The sequence below is a fragment of the Haliotis asinina genome, chromosome 2, assembly GCF_037392515.1.
Source record: "Haliotis asinina isolate JCU_RB_2024 chromosome 2, JCU_Hal_asi_v2, whole genome shotgun sequence".
Classification (NCBI taxonomy): domain Eukaryota; kingdom Metazoa; phylum Mollusca; class Gastropoda; order Lepetellida; family Haliotidae; genus Haliotis; species Haliotis asinina.
The window spans coordinates 59,245,934-59,263,054 of NC_090281.1; the positions used below are offsets into that span (position 1 = coordinate 59,245,934).

The 17,121-nt window shown below is 41.5% G+C and overlaps 1 protein-coding gene across 1 annotated transcript; it reads left to right on the forward strand.

Moving 5' to 3' along the window:
• The first annotated feature begins 16 nt into the window (after positions 1-16).
• Positions 17-8,812, forward strand: LOC137274030 (protein YIPF6-like). The gene is made up of 7 exons (XM_067806987.1): positions 17-64; positions 1,107-1,205; positions 1,723-1,801; positions 3,363-3,405; positions 4,625-4,753; positions 5,113-5,273; positions 6,124-8,812. Exons 1-7 carry the CDS (start codon positions 35-37, stop codon positions 6,237-6,239), a joined length of 657 nt encoding a protein of 218 aa, XP_067663088.1. The 5' UTR covers positions 17-34; the 3' UTR covers positions 6,240-8,812.
• The last annotated feature ends 8,309 nt before the right edge of the window (positions 8,813-17,121 follow it).

Consider the following 17,121-nt stretch of genomic DNA (forward strand, 5'->3'; position numbering starts at 1 on the left):
GTACGCGCGCATGTCTAAAAGGAATTCCCTCACCATGGCTGACGTGGAATTCCTCACTGATCAAGTAAATGTGATTTTTGACTAATTAATAACATAATTTCATGATTATATTTCACTTGATTATCACCTCCCACTATCGTTTTTAATTATCTTAAACAGATATGGGTTAGAATGAAACAATTAAGTGTGTTGTCCGTTTTGAGAGATCAGTGATCGTGTTCATCATGGTTTATCGAATGATTTGTTGTGGTTGTTGACCATGACAGGTTATATATTTTTGCAGGGTTTTAGACTGAAATTTTACAGTGTACTCTCACTTCATTATAAGATAAATGAAACCTATACCTTGTCCTGACGATATTGTAGTATACTGACGCTGTCATTTTCGGTGAAACTGAAAAACTATAGATGTTATCGCTAATATCTGCCCCTAGTAGTTCCATTTTATTCGTCAATATTTATTTGTTTATGTTTGTATATCGGAGTTCCATTTTTCCATGGTGAACATGGTGGCGTTTGCCTTTTAGTGAATTAACTCAACACTTAAAACTTTGATTACTGACCACATACAATTTGAAAGCAACACCTATCGGGCTTATACACCATAAACAGAGAGCCGACTAAGTGCATCAGCAAATGAACAAGCCAATGAACATATTTCATTACATTTGAGTGCACACACAAGGGCTCTGAGTGGGTTCGGTATCAGAGGTCCTTCGTTTTGAGTGTAGTAGACACAAGTAAAAAATATTTTGTTGGTTTTCATAATCAGCAATGCATATTATATGTCATGAATAAGTGATTATTGTGTTTTAATTATATTTAATTTTTTGGTTGAATGTGACCTTTAAACATGTTAAAACCTTTTAAAAGGAGCCCTTGCTCCTTGGACACTGTCACAAATAATTTCCAAAGTGACCGATGCCTGATTGTGTACTTATAGCTTTATTAACATGTACAGTAGACTGTGATTGTGTGCATCAGTGTTCTAAATGTCAATCACAAGATTGAATTGTCTCATCATAATTAGCAAAACATAGTTCAACCTTTCCCATTATGTCAGATGTATCTAGCAACAAAGTTATTGACCATAACATTTGTTTCAGGAAGTAGATATACCTCTGGAAGGCGACATAACAGTGCCGGGAATTGCCAAGTCAGATGATGAGTTATCTACATTGGATGAACCTGTCAAAGAGACCATTGTAAGTTAACATGACTTCACAGTGTTCATATGAAGAATGAGTGGCTGATAATGATGGGATTTGATCTGATGTCACATACCAGATTCAGTCTTATTATGATACTTCGTGTATCAACGTTGTCCCTGTGTTTGAGTATGTCACCTCAGTTGTTACCATAGAGGATGTCTTTCTCTTCTCCTTAACACATAACCATGATAACTGAAATAGTTCTGAAAGTTTTGGTAGCCCGACTTGACTTTCTCCTTGCTAGGAGTAGCTAGGGTTGGATAACTCTAATGCCCCTTGTTGCCGCCAACCACTTTTGAAATCATAAAAGTGAGTATAGTGATGCCACTTTGACCAATTCCAGCAATATCACAGTAGGGAACTCCAGAAATAGTCTCAATAAACTCTGCCCATGTGGACAATCAAACTTGATTCTTTGACGTGATGAGGTAACACTTTAACCACCACACATGGTTTAGTAGGTAAAATACACAGAGAACTAACATTGAAAATGCCTAATGTTTTGCTGCAGAAAAGGGACCTATCTGCCGTAGGGAAGAAGTTCTTCCATGTTCTGTATCCAAGGACAAGTTTTGTGCTGCTGAAAGAATGTAAGTTGCCATGGTTATTAGAACATGCCTTAGTTTCGGCGATTGTAAGTAATGATAAATTGATTGCATTTGACCAAGACTAGAAAACGTATTCTATATTGGGCAATGGTAGGGTTGGCATTATGGCTAACATGGGGATACATACCTGTATCAGACCCTTGAAGGTCCCGGGGTAGAATAGGCCTTCAGCAACCCATGCTTGCCATAAAAGGTGACTATGCTTGTCGTAAGAGGCGACTAACGGGATCGGGTGGTCAGACTCACTGACTTGATTGACACATGTCATCGGTTCCCAACTGTGCAGATCGATGTTCATGTTGTTGATTGTCTGGATTGTCTGGTCCAGACTCGATTATTTACAGACCGCCACCATATAGCTGGAATATTGTTGAGTGCGGCGTAAAACTAAACTCACTCACTCACTCACATACCTGTATCATGGTACAGGACAAACATGGCAAACAATGGCACGTTAACAAATATAATGACAAGCAGTCAAACCTTTAAAATTTGATGTGAACATTCATGATATTGGTTATGGACTAATAATCAAGCAAAAGATCAATGTTTCACTTTTTTATGAAAATGTTGTTATGGAACATAGATACTGTCATAGATATTCTTTGGTGAATAGTTTTAGGATTCATGGCAGACACTGGTTTAATAAACCGCTAAAGCTTTGGTGTATTGTATATTTGTGCATCAGCTGTGCTACCTTAGCTGTCAAGGAGGAATCCGCTGGTATTGTTCTAGTGAACACAGACATGGTCTAGTCATGGTGGTGAACGTTGTTGGTAACCTGTTGAAGAATAGTCCACACTGCCTCATCATGTTCTTGCTGGCTGTTTCTATACCCGCTATGTTTGCTGTATATATTCTCATATAAAGCCATAGTATATATGAGTGCTGTTATAGAGGGCTGCAACAATTCACCAGACCTCGATTCGATTTTCGATATTGGACCCTGGATATGATCATTTTTAATGGCAATGTCTACTAACACAGTAACAGAACTGTGAAGGTCCGGGGTAGAAAAGGCCTTCAGCAGCCCATGCTTGTCATAAAAGGCAACTATGCTTATGGTAAGAGGCGACTAATGGGACAGGTGGTCAGACTCACTGATTTGACTGACATATGTCATTGCTGTTGATCACTGGATTGTCTGTTCCAGACTCGATTATTTACAGTCTGCTGCTGCCATGTAGCTGGAATATTGCTGAGTAAAACTCACTCACTCAGTGACACAGTAACTACAATTCCCATGGATAATTATCCCAGCTTCAGCCAAACACATTTTGCCGCATTTCAGTGCTCCAAACTGCTTGAGTCAGAGTCAATGTTGCTTTCTGGCTTTGTGGAAATAATCCCAATAGATATTCAAATATCGAATCAATATATTAATATTGGTTATCAAAAATCGTGTCAGATTCAATTTTCGATGAATCAGACCAAATCATTGAGGCCCTACTGTTATTAAGACTTGCCATATGTTCTATATATTTCCTTGTTAACCTTGTGTTGATGTTAGTTGTGTTATCTATCTGTGTTGCTCATGTTTCAGGGGATCTGTGGGGACCGCTCATCCTGTGTGTTTTCATGGCCATGTGAGTCTGTTGGAATGTTCTAAAGTAGAATGCTGAAAACAGCATAAACAGTGCTCACTTAGTCCAGAATTAATCTGATTGTGTTGTTATGTTGAAGGACAACTTCCCTTATGTATGTTGTGTTCAAAGGAACAAGTGTTGAGAAATTGATTTCTTTGATCATCTTAACAATTGGTTAGATGGCAAAATTAATAAATAAAACTGCTGGAAGCCCTGGAAGGGAGGGGTTTGTGGTTGTTGGTTAGGAGAGGGTGGTCTATGGAGGGGTACAGTAGTGTTGGTAGATGTTCTGGAAGGGAGGGGTTTGTGATTGTTGATAAGGAGAGGGAGGGTCTATGGAGGGGTACAACAGTGTTGGTAGATGTTCTAGAGGGGAGGGGTTTATGATTGTTGGTTAGGAGAGGGGGGTCTATGGAGGGGTACAGCAGTATTGGTAGATGTACTGGAGGGGAGGGGTTTGTGATTGTTGGTTAGGAGAGGGGGCGTCTATGGAGGGGTACAGCAGTGTTGGCAGATGTTCTGGAGGGGAGGCGTTTGTGATTGTTGGTTAGGAGAGGGGGCGTCTATGGAGGGGTACAGCAGTGTTGGCAGATGTTCTGGAGGGGAGGCGTTTGTGATTGTTGGTTAGGAGAGGGGGGTCTATGGAGGGGTACAACAGTGTTGGTGGATGTTTTGGAGGGGCAGGGTTTGTGGATGTTTAGAAGTTTAGACATTTAGAAGTTGGATCAGTAAGGAAAGATAACAATATATGGATGATCAACCTTATTACAATGAGAGCAAAATGTTGGTGTTACTTCTATCACCATTATCAAGCATCATCACTAATAAAGAACTTGTTTATTCATATACCATCATCCATCCTTGTTTATGGATCCTTTGGTTTCTTTGATTATCTTAACAGTTAATAGGTTTGATGGCAAAATTAATAAATAAAACTGCTGTCTGCTTTTGAAGTTCCAATCATTTATCCATGCAGTGCAAACCCATACTTGTCACCAGTTCAAAGGGTGCTGCTGAAACTGTGTTTGAATTTTAGTAATTGTGAAATAGGGAGATGCTTGTTTGTGAACGTGAACATGGTAGATCATTACATACAAATTCGACATAAAAATTCCCATGCAATTCGAAATTACTTGTTGCCAGGTTACTGAGTTCCAAAGTAACATCAGTTTTAGTATTTGTTGTCATGTGTGTGATGTCTCATGCTATTGCTGGTCAGGATGCTACAGGGAGATGAGAAGGTGGACAGCATGCATGATGGTAGTCCTCAGTTTGCAGAGGTGTTCGTTATCTACTGGGCTGGTGCTTTTGTCGTCACCCTCAACACAAAACTCCTTGGCGGCAACATGTAAGTGAAGCTATGCTGGCTAACCTTGTTGGCCTGGACTTACTCGAGTTCACAGGCCTTATTCAGACATGTGGCAATGGCAACATTTTTTCTAGAGTGGAATACTTGTAAAACAATTCTGATGTCAAATGAAATACTTAAGACAAGCTTATCAATACCTTTCTCTGTAAATTTGCTAGTCAATATTTAGTTCATGACATTACATATCATTGTATGCTGCTGGGCAAAAATTTTAAATCTTGCTTAGTGAATCCTGACTGAATAGCGAATTGCACCATTTAATGTAATGCTAAGTCTCTTGATGCTTGCGACTATCAGTTACCATGGTAACCAGTAGGTACTGACATTCTCTGTTGCAGTTCCTTCTTCCAGAGTGTCTGTGTTCTAGGCTACTGTGTGCTGCCTCTGTGCATCTCTCTCATTGTGTGTCGAATTATCTTGGTGTTCGGAACAGCATCAACGGGACTTTTCATCACCCGCTTTATCTTCGTCCTCTTGGGCTTTGGCTGGTCAACGTTTGGTAAGTAGCAAAGACAGAAGACATCAGTTGATGACTTAACTTTATGATGCATTTAGGTTTGGAGGCATCATCAGTACTCAAGGCTTTAACCAGGGAGGCCCCCATGCAGTTTTCCTCCCAAATGGCCCTGACCCCCCTCATATTTCTGAAATACTGCTCAAACTTAGTGGCATGGTGCACAACATGCATGCACAACCTCTCCCTGGAATAGCTCATAATGCATAAGCATGTAAGCATGGAGACCCAGGATATGTATTATCGATCTCTGTTAAATAGAAACTGGGGTAGAATAGGTCTGCAGCAACCCATGCTTGTCATAAAAGGCGACTATGCTTGTCGTAAGAAGCATCTAATAGGATTGGGTGGACATGTCATAGGTTCCTAATTGTGCAGGATGGTGCTCATGCTGTTGACCACAAGGACCACTGCCGTATAGCTGGAATATTGCTGAGTGTGGCGTAAAACTAAACTCACTGACTCACTGTGAGTCATATATATACATATTCCCCAGTCACTGGAGTCAGTTGGATGATTCAGGTTGTCAGGCTAACTTGTCTATTTGTCATCTTAGTATAACTATAAGGTTGGCACAGGATGTTCTTCAACCACTGGCTTGTAAAGTGGACTTCACTGACAACAGGAACCAGTATGGATGTTGAGGGTTTCTGGCTTTATGTTGACATTATTTGATGCACAGTGTTAAAGTAACACTTTCCAAAATAAGGTTTTCAGTAAAATAATGAAAAGAATATTGCCAGTTGCCTGCCAAGGGAATTTGGGAATAATGGAGTAATACTTAGTGTTTAACAGCACTCACTCACTCACTCTCTCTCTCTCTCTCTCTCCACAGCCTCCACAGCATTCCTTGGATCCAGTCATCCTCCCAAGAGAACGGTCCTGGCTGTGTACCCGCTCTTCCTCTTCTACTTTATCATCAGCTGGCTCATCATCTCGCACAAAGTCTGATAGGGGGAACCACTCGCGCTATGCCAGAGTATTTATTCAGTGGGACTCAAATGTGCAGTGTGCAAAGACTTTTTGGGGTGTAAATATATATGCATGTTTGTCTATGAGAGCATGAATGAGTGTTTTAGTTCTGTTAATAATTTCAGGATTTGTTTGAGTACGAGAGAATGAGAGAGAGGACAATGAGAGTTGATATATGGCTGTACATATGTACAGAATGTTTCAAGGTTTCTTTGTATTATGTTGTTGCAACATTTGCCACTTATATAGCAATGTATATCATATGTTGTCAGCTCAGTGGTACACCTGGTGAATGTTAAATGGCACTTTGGTTTGGTCAGCCAAGTGGCCAGCATACACATCAACTGGACGTTAAACATTCCTGAATCTCCATGTAGTCAGGCTGTTGTCCACTGTCTGGTTTAAACAAGATTCAGTTTGTCAGTTGTGTTACTGGCAATTTAATTTATATATAAGGGTTCACAGTGTGAAGACTACATGTCGGGTAGCAGAGGTCTTGGTGGATGGGAGGGGGTCAGTGGAGGGGTGCAGCAGTATTGGTAGATGTTCTGGAGGGGTTTGTGATTGTTGGTTAGGAGAGGGGGGTCTATGAAGGGTACAGCAGTGTTGGTAGATGCTGTGGAAGGGAGGGGTTTGTGATTGTTGGTTAGGAGAGGGGGGTCTATGGAGGGGTACAGCAGTGTTGGCAGATGTTCTGGAGGGGAGGCGTTTGTGATTGTTGGTTAGGAGAGGGGGGTCTATGGAGGGGTACAACAGTGTTGGTGGATGTTTTGGAGGGGCAGGGTTTGTGGATGTTTAGAAGTTTAGACATTTAGAAGTTGGATCAGTAAGGAAAGATAACAATATATGGATGATCAACCTTATTACAATGAGAGCAAAATGTTGGTGTTACTTCTATCACCATTATCAAGCATCATCACTAATGAAGAACTTGTTTATTCATATACCATCATCCATCCTTGTTTATGGACCAATATGGATTATCATTCCCTTGGTGTTGCTTGCTGGTTGATTTGTATTAGAATTATGAGCTTATGTGTCAGTATTTGCTGGGGTTGTCACAACCCACCAATGCTAAGTTACGATAAAGTACATGACATGCCTATTTCATGTGATTTATCCAAAAAGTGTTATTGACAAAGTTTTGCTAAACCCAGTTTTATGACAACTCGCGCTAAATCCTACTGAATAGTAACATCAGGATGAGTGTTAGTTGACACAGGCTGTCTGACACTGCCGTCCATGGTCTAGTGGGTAGGGAGGTACTGGTTATGATCAACTACATTCTGCCAAAAGAGTGAGTGAGTGAGTGAGTTTAGTTTTACGCCACACTCAGCAATATTCCAGCCATATGGCGGCGGTCTGTAAATAGTCGAGTCTGGACCAGACAATCCAGTGATCAACAACATGAGCATCGATCTGCGCAATTGGGAACCGATGACATGTGTCAACCAAGTCAGCGAGCCTGACCACCCGATCCCGTTAGTCGCCTCTTACGACAAGCATAGTCGCCTTTTATGGCAAGCATGGGTTGCTGAAGGCCTATTCTACCCCGGGACCTTCACGGGTCCTGCCAAAAGAAGTTAAAAGATGGTACTTGTCATTGCCCTGCTATTTTACCATACCTCCCACAGTGGCTGAAAAGCAAGAACCTCATTTCACTCCTTGATTAGGGAAAGTAGTGCAAGTATGGGTCATGGTGACAACTGCAGTGTAAGTAATGTTGTGATTCAAGTAGCATGATGTATCTATACAAAAAGGGCGTGGCATGATGCATGGCTTATTTCATTGATGTAGCTGCTGCTGCTGCCATTGGGGAATTACTAGGGAGGCAGGGTGACGAGTAAGGGGGGGATGAGGAACATCTCTGACATCTCTGGTGAACATTGATTCATTCCCTGCCAAGATGACAATCTCGTACAGGAGAGATTTCAAGTTCCAAGTTTTATCCTTATTCTGTAATTACACTACTTAAAATAATTTGGTGTTAGTTTAGAACACACCTGACATAGTGACATCTCCTCTCAAAGATCTGCTGTACATGAGGAAAAAAATAAAATCACCTGTCGAAGCAAAAGACCACATGAGGTTCCATGTTAACTCTTTTGGTCTGTTTTTATCAACTAAAAATAAGTTGAGTGAGTTTAGGTTTCACACTGATGTCAAGGGTATTTTACTTATATCACAACTTGAGGATTTATGTTTTTCTTTTTTGCTTGTGAAACAAGAAATATATTTTGTCTGGACTCAGCTGAAAATATAAACTTACAGACCAAACCCATAGTCTAAAACAGTTTGTTGAAAAGACTTTTCTTCAGCTCTAATTACATTACAGTGGTCTGTATTAGAATACATTGGCAGATTTGTTTGAGGTTTTAATACTTCAGGATAATTTCTTTGCTCTTTCTGCCTGTGATAAGCAGCTAATATGCTATCTGACCAGGTGTTTCTTATGTGTGTTGTGCTGTAATAATTATGTATATATCTGATTTAACCATGTTTATTTATGAACAACAATATCCACTAAGAGGGAATAAACAATGTATATACAACCATGTATTGTTGTTATGGTGACAGTAGTCCATGATAGAAACTGCCATGGTGTAGTGGCCGAGGAGAGGAAGCCAGCAGGAGTGGAAGATATCTAAAATTCACCTGGTCAACTCACACTTCATTGTACCTCACATCAGGTTGTCCTCCTGACACCCCACATTATGACTACCTCTACCCACTGACTACAAATACCTTCCCCCCACCACACACTGCTCTTACATGACTCCAACAGCTGCTTCACTCAAGCACTTCACTTAACTCACCTTGCACACACCTCAACCAACACTAACAGCTACCTCACCATACACATAAGCACTTTGAATGCTCACTACCTCACCCTATATACTACTACCACTTTACACACACAACCTCACCATGTACAATTCTGTCTCACCCTCACGCAGCTTCCGCACGGTTTACTGATCACAACCTCACCATGCACAAACAGCTGCCTCACCATTTGCAGACCACTACCTCATGATGCACACTATAACTACCTCACTCATACATACGTACACTACAAGAATCTCCTCATCCAATCAGACACGCATGGGCCTCTTTTGACCATGACCCCCACTGCTGTTGTGCTGAAATAACAATACGAATTGTCATCCGTGTTCAAACACATGTGTTGATTGAAACACCAGTAAAATATGCTTGTCTGCCAGGTGAGATTCGTGGTATGGCTCTTTGTAAATCTTTCTCTCAGTCCCTAAACCACACCATTTTCCTTGCTGCCTTTACCTCCCTGCAGTGCCAAAGCCCTAAATGAAGCACATGTAGATTCCTTCAGGTTCTGAATTTCCTATTTTACTGGGGCTCCTTTTCAATTTAAATGTTTGTTTGTTTTTGTTGTTCTTCTTCTTCATCTTCTTCTTGTTCTTATTGTTGTCAAAATTATATATTCAGAGAGTAAGCGTTAGTCTGCTCTTTGTTGGAATGATGTGTCAACGGGTGACATAGCGATGGCGGTTTCTGTTGGAATGAGTTCAGTGAGATCTACTGGAAGACAACCCAACAATGTTGCCAGGTATGTTGAGACCGTTGGGCAGTTTCGCTACCATCTGTGGAGTGAGTGGATTTAAATTAACACCTCTCATAGCAGTATTCCAGCAATATCACTACGGTGGACACCAGAAGTGGACTTCACAAGACACACATTTTACTGGGGAATCGAACCCAGGTCTTTTCTGACGAGCAAACGCTTTAACCACTTGGCTACTCCACCGCCCCTACTACACCTAGGAAATCTTACTTCTACATCTCATATACCATTTCTCTGTATTTAAAACGCTTATAGGTAATGAAGTTTTCCTTTTTGATCACTTGAACTGAGTGGTTGGAAACAATGGCCGGTTATAGATTAATATACAGACCTTCGTCAAATATTGGGAATAGTCTATGTGCGGCATTAACCAACCACGACAACCAATTCAACCAACCATCCACGGGTAACTGCATCACACATTGTTTTGAGACCATTGGCTTCTCAATACACGAACCCCTTTCAATGTGAGACCCGTGAAGGTCCCGGGGTAGAAAAGGCCTTCAGCAACCCATGCTTGCCATAAAAGGCAACTATGCTTGTCGTAAGAGGCGACTGTCGGGATCGGTGGTCAGGCTGGCTGACTTGGTTGACACATATCATCAGTTCTTAACTGCGCAGATCGATGCTCATGTTGTTGATCACTGAATTGTCTGGTCCAAACTCGATTATTTACAGACCGCCGCCATATAGCTGGAATGTTGCTGAGTGCGGCGTAAAACTAAACTCACTCACTCACTCACTCTCAATGTGAAGTCCATCTGTGGTGTACCCCGCCATAATATTGCTGGAATGTTGACAAAAGCAGAGTAAAGACAACCCCTTTCAATTCCACACTATGATATCCCCTTTTTCACCCACGAACCCTTACGTTGGAACCAAAGATACGAGGCTATCTTTCACATGGCAATATATCCCCATTGACTTCGAATGTCATTCTGTCACAAGACAAACAAAATTACGTTATTGGAAGACGTCAGTTTGTGCAGTAAGCGGAAGTCCTTCCATTTGTAGAAGGAAGTCGTCTGCATCACATCCATCAGATCTGCAAGGAATCCAGCTTCACAGCAAGGGCTCTTGTCTGACTGTACAAGAGACTCTTCACTTTCAGAAGATATGTTTTAGATTTTTTTATCCCCGATAACTTGTACGGTGTTAGACGTTTCCGCTCGGTCTATGGTTTTTGAGATATTCCAGTTGGCGTCTCGCTCGATACAAGCATCAGACGTAATACTTAACAATATGCGTGGACAGTTGATGGGCGATTCATCATCACCCAGACGCTGGGGACATTGGGAGACAACTTTGAGTGGACGCCAGCTTCCCTGGGAATATCATGTAACTTAACCTTTCTGTGCGACATCACACAATTGAAAACAGCCTATAGTCCAAAGTGGTGTTTTCACCACGACGAACCATATAAACTAAATGTAAACTCGGCTAACCATTTTCAATAGTATTTTCCCCTAAAAATTCTCCGTGCCCATTTAATTTTTTACACTCAAAGACGTTAAACGATGGTACTTGTCATCTTGCCTTGCTTAGTGCATTCAGGAGATTAACAAGGAATGTGGCCTGGTGTCTCAGTATTTGCCTTAAAAAAACGCGAATTAGTTGGAACTGGTACAATCAGTAGACATACAGATACGTGCGCGCACACATAACAAATGCAAGCTCTTGAACTCGACCTGTCTGGAAAAAAACCCTGACCTTTCAAGGTTATTGATGCCCGTTTGTTAAGTCTGCCACTTCATATTACGAATGCTATGCAAGAATTAGAACAGAGGAATGTTTAATATATTAGACCTTGTGTACATTTTCAACAGACTTTGGTTGTGCTCGGGTTGTATCTTCAAGGATATATATTCATACCGGGAAACATTATTCCTTCAAGGGCAGATATGGATTGAAATGAAATGTAAATGTGATGTTAAAATTTTTTAAAAAATAAATAAAATCCGCCTGTGTCTTATGCACTTCATGTTTTAGGGACCATGGCCGCTCTGTCAATTAGCATTTGTATTTATAATTACAGTACAGCAGTGTTAAGTTGAATCAAAATGTCTGTTCCAACACACACAACATGTGGGCTGAGAGTATCCTGCAGCACCAGTGCAGTCCCTGTCTTACCATAAAACGTGGAATAACATCTTGAACGGTCTCGTCCTGTATGCATGTGCAATTGGAATACTGGCAATAACACGTTGTTTTCACCCATGAGTTGTAATGTCACCCACACAATACCTCCTCCATCGCCTTTCACGTTTCCACTGAACCGACGGAGCCAAATGCTGTATGCGTCACAAAACAACTAACGCTTTATCTCTGAAGATATGTAATTTTGATAGCAACAAACAAACCTATTAAAATGAAAATGAGTCCAAGGGAGACCAGCGATTTAGAATCTGAGTATATCTTTCGTTTATTGCTTTGGCATTTCAGGGAGGGCTAGGAAGCAGGGGGAATGATACGTTCACGGACTGGCGCCTGTAGATCCTTGAACGACTACCATATACCGACGAATCCATAACTCATCAGAGATCAGCAAACTAGTTCCGGTTACGACACCGCCTCTGAATGTGAAAATTTAGTGAACAGCAAAAGAAACGCAACTCTGGCTCTTTGTCAAGTTTAAAATCGAAGACATAAACATGAACGCTTATATTTACATGAGATTTCACTTTTTCAAAAACTGTGCTTCTTTCGCTGTCCAGTATACATCCACAAAGGATCTATGGGTCAGAAAATAATGAATATACTAAGTTTTTGGAATTGAATAAACACTGGTAAACATTAAACAACCCATTTTGGTTTTGCACAAAAATATGCTACTCTATACACTTAAGGTTCAGTAATACAAGTCAGTCATGAAAAAAACAGAATGAACATTAACGGTCCAATGCTGCAAGAAACTATACGTCACAAGTGACAAGTGTTCCAAGGTTAAGATCGCAGAGCAGTCTCTTGTGTGGTCACCATTAGCATCAATGGTTGCTTGGCATCGGCGTCCCAGAGAGTGGACCAGATTCCGGATGAAGTGCCCACAAATGTTCAATAGGGTTAAGATCCGGCGATCGTGAAGGCCAGTCAAGAACCCGAACGTTGTCCTGGGCAAAGAAATACATGGTTATTCTTGCTGTATGGGGGGCAAGCGTTATCATGCTGAAAACTGACGTTCTGGTGGTTCATGAAAGGAAGGACATGAGGCCTGATGATTTCATCACGGTAACGTCGAGCTGTCAAATTGCCCTGGACCTGAATGCGATCTGTCCTGCCACTGTATGAGTATGAGATGCCAGCTCAAACCATGACACTGTCATCCCCAAATCTGTCCTCTTCCTGTACACAATTTGCAGCGTAGTGTTCGTTACGATGTCGATATACACATGCTCTTCCGTCGGGACGTATGAAACGAGAATCATCACTGAAGATAAACGTTCTCCACCTTTGCAATGGCCATGGGAGATGCTGGCGACACCACTGTCTGCGTTGTTGCCGATGTTGACGTGTAAGGACAGGTCCTCGCAAAGGTCTTCTGGAACGAATACCAGCCTCACGTAAACGATTCCTCACAGTCTGATTTAGAAATTGTTCCTGGCACTACCGAAGTTGTGGAGGATGATGTTATGAAACCGAATAAACCTGTCCTGAGCGGGCGTGGTCACACGGGGTCAACCTGATCTGGGGCGATCACATGTTGACTCTTGCTGCTGGTAGCGATGCCAAAGTCTTGTTATGGTACTCTGTGACACATTCTGGTGCCTAGCAATGTCTGACTGAGATTCCCCAGCCTCCAAATGAGCCTCAGTAATCAGTAAGTTTAGGCATGACTTTAACACCAAATTTAAGATTGTCAGCTGTCGCAAGAGCATTGAAACCTCCCGACGTGTATGGGAAATGATGCATGGAATGTGCTTGCCTTTCACAATGTATTTACTGAGGAAAACAGATTTTGGTGCGTTTTGGCGAGTTGTCCTCACTGACAATGGATTCAAACACGGAAATGTTTGCCGACAGCGTTAACCATAGATATACTGATTACATAGACGCCAATGATTCAAATTCGAAAAGTTACATGGAAAAATACTACCTATGCGTTTCTCTTTTTATTGTATTTTATTATTATTATTTGTTTATTTATTTTTAATTATATTTTCAGTAGCTTATATATTAAAATCGTCATAACAGAGCTCTGGTGCCCTGTTTCATGTTCTCGAATCTCTTCACAATAGCACCGAGTACAGAATTCCTCTAAGGACAACATATTGTTCGAAACCATATCATACGAAATCTGTGTGTGTCTTGAAATTCAATACACTTGAACAGATTCATGTAGCCAGGCTCCCAGTTCGTAATCTGGCTGTGAAGAGATTCAGTCTGTCAACACGGTCGCGGTCATCACCTGAAACGTGATACTGGCAAGGAAACACTTTGGCATCGACCGGTCCCACAACCTTCACGTGTCGACCGGTTTCGACTCTCGTTGACGTTATCCGCTGTCGTGTGATAGATCGTGTGTGATGAATTTGTTCAGACAGCGTGAACGTTGGGAATAATGTACTGTAGATTTCCGTAATGGCGTCATGGTCACCTCCTGGATTGTGTCACAATGGCCGGCATGAGGAAATAGCAAGAAGATCTACGTGGGTGCAACTCCGGAACGGGGATCTGTTCTTTGTGAGGATGATTGGTCTAAATAGAATTATTGTTTTAGCAGGTCCGTTATTATATTGTTGCAGTGTAAATGTCTCTTATGGTGGACGTGAAAACAGGGCAGCTAGGAGACGAGGATTGCCACACCGCAAGGGCGTTTTGTCAGACAAAATGTTATAAATGTTTTGAACTTTTTGCTGTAGCCTTAAAAATGTAATTTCATCCTTCCGAGGACAGGTGTATGTCAATCCACGAAGATGTTATTGGAAGACGTCAGTTTACACAGAAAGCAGAAGTTCTTTCATTTGCAGGAAATTCGAAAAGATGAATACCCAGAAGAGCAGTGTTGCAGATGCCACATTGCAGTTCGTTAGATACCATGAACTTCTGCGATAAAGAATACAATTTATAAACCCGTGAATATCCGGGGTAGAAAAGGTCTTCAGCAACCCATGCTCACTATGCTTGTCGTAAGAGCCAACACTAACGGGACGAGTGGTCAGGCTCGCTGACTTGTTTGACACATGCCATCGGTGTAGATCGATGTTCATGCTGTCGATCACTGGATTCTTCACAGACCGCCGCCATATAACTGGAATATTGCTGAGTGCGGCGTAAAATTGAATTCACCCATACATACACTCACCTAACATCCTGTTTGAAAATCCGAGTCGAGATTACCTATACAGGTATGCATGTGCTCTGGGTGCCAAGACAAGTTATGTCTTACGCCGTGCATCACAATGAAGGGGATACCCTGGAAGCCACGGGAGAGCTTTTCAGCGAAGTGTAGTCCACAAAGCACAATACATAATGAAAACACGCCCGCACGCACGCTCGTGTTCAAACGCACACACATGTCCTTTCCATCCGCGTGTGTTAAGGTTACTCGGCGGTGATGGCAGCAAAATGTTAATCAGGACATTAATGTTAGTCCTTTCTTCTTTCACTTACCACAACGGGAGCCAGTTTTCCTGGATGGTGCATCGATTGGTGTAACGTGATGGTGCACACGTTGCCGGGACGCCGGTGGGGCCACCTCCATAGATCTGTCGGAAAACCTCAAGGCAGTGATACATCCGAAAAAATATATTTCTCCTTTTTCACAAAAATGATATAATTGACTGATGAATAATGGATTATTTTTGTAGTTGGATTAGCGAAAAGGATACGTCCCCTCTAAAAAGTGAGATACATGGACAGACAAAAAGATGCAAATCATTTGTTTCTGATGAAAATCCCAGAAATCGTCATTTCAGACCATAATCTCACAAGCTTGGACCCTCTCCTCATCTTTATTTCATAACTGGATTGCACAAACTCATTTTCTTCCCGTGTTTATTTCCCACCTGACAGCCCCGCTTCTCCTCCAGTCCGGGCGTCTGTGTAATGGCGGCCAACATTCAATATAAATCACCTTTGTAGAACACGTTCTTCTCACGAGAACACCCCGAAGCGAGCTTCTTCCAGCGTGGACTCGGTATAAGAATGTGCTACAAAACTATTGATTTCTCAGCATCTGGCCATTGTAGTACTAACTGTAGGTACAGACACTGGCCCCATTGACACAACATTTTTGCCGAGGCACGATCCCGTGAATGTTTTAATGTTCCAATCCAAAAAAAAAATAGTTAGTGAATTAATGTGCAATGAGAAAGTGTCTACTGATTATGTTAAATTATAATTATTGTTAAAGGAAGAATACGTCGTCTATTTTCATTATGCTTTGATTCGTACTTGAAATATGGTTGCGGAGTTATTTTCAGAGACGTTGCTTCTAGTGATTGTCCGAATGAAATGAATACACGATGAAGAGATGCATAGAGCATTGTACGTTTAATCACAGACATCTACACAGTAGCTACTTTGAAATGTACACGTTCTTGGGTAATTTCTACACAGAGGGCCCTGTTTCTGTCTAGATCACAACACGGCCTCTGAAACTGTAACAGCGTGTTGGACACTATCATATGATATATTTGGGATTACACCTTCTGAGTTAAATACAGAATGTAACTCATTTAATTCGAAACATCAGAGAATCTGGGACCTACTTAATGTTCTTGGGTCTTTAATTGGACAATAAAGTCGAAGTACTGAATTCCTCTCAGCATCTTTCACAAAGGACTATTTTGTCTAACATGGTCTCGACAGCTAAGACAATTTGAAAACCTGTACGTGCTGTCTTGTGAATGCTTTTCTATCATGCTAACAAATCGTCAAAAATATGTTAATTGCGCGAGTGAACTGTTTATTATCTCAGCATTCATCAAGATTAAAGCTATGCCAAGACCTGTCATTATTGGACCAGACAAATACAGGGTTGACAGCTAATAGAATGCCTAAAGCCTTCTGAGCACTGTGCCAATCTATGGTCGGCCATAACACAGAGTTCGTGGGACATGGTAACCAAGGAATGTCAGTAGGGCACATGAGACGTGAACAAACATCTTAACGCAATCAGCAGTGAACTGATGATGAAAAATCGAAGGTCGTGAACAACCCATGACATTTCCACACAGTCTCTGATGACGTTCGTGAAGAACACATGACATTTCCACACAGTCACTGATGACGTTCGTAAAGGCAGCCCACGTGCCATGATATTTA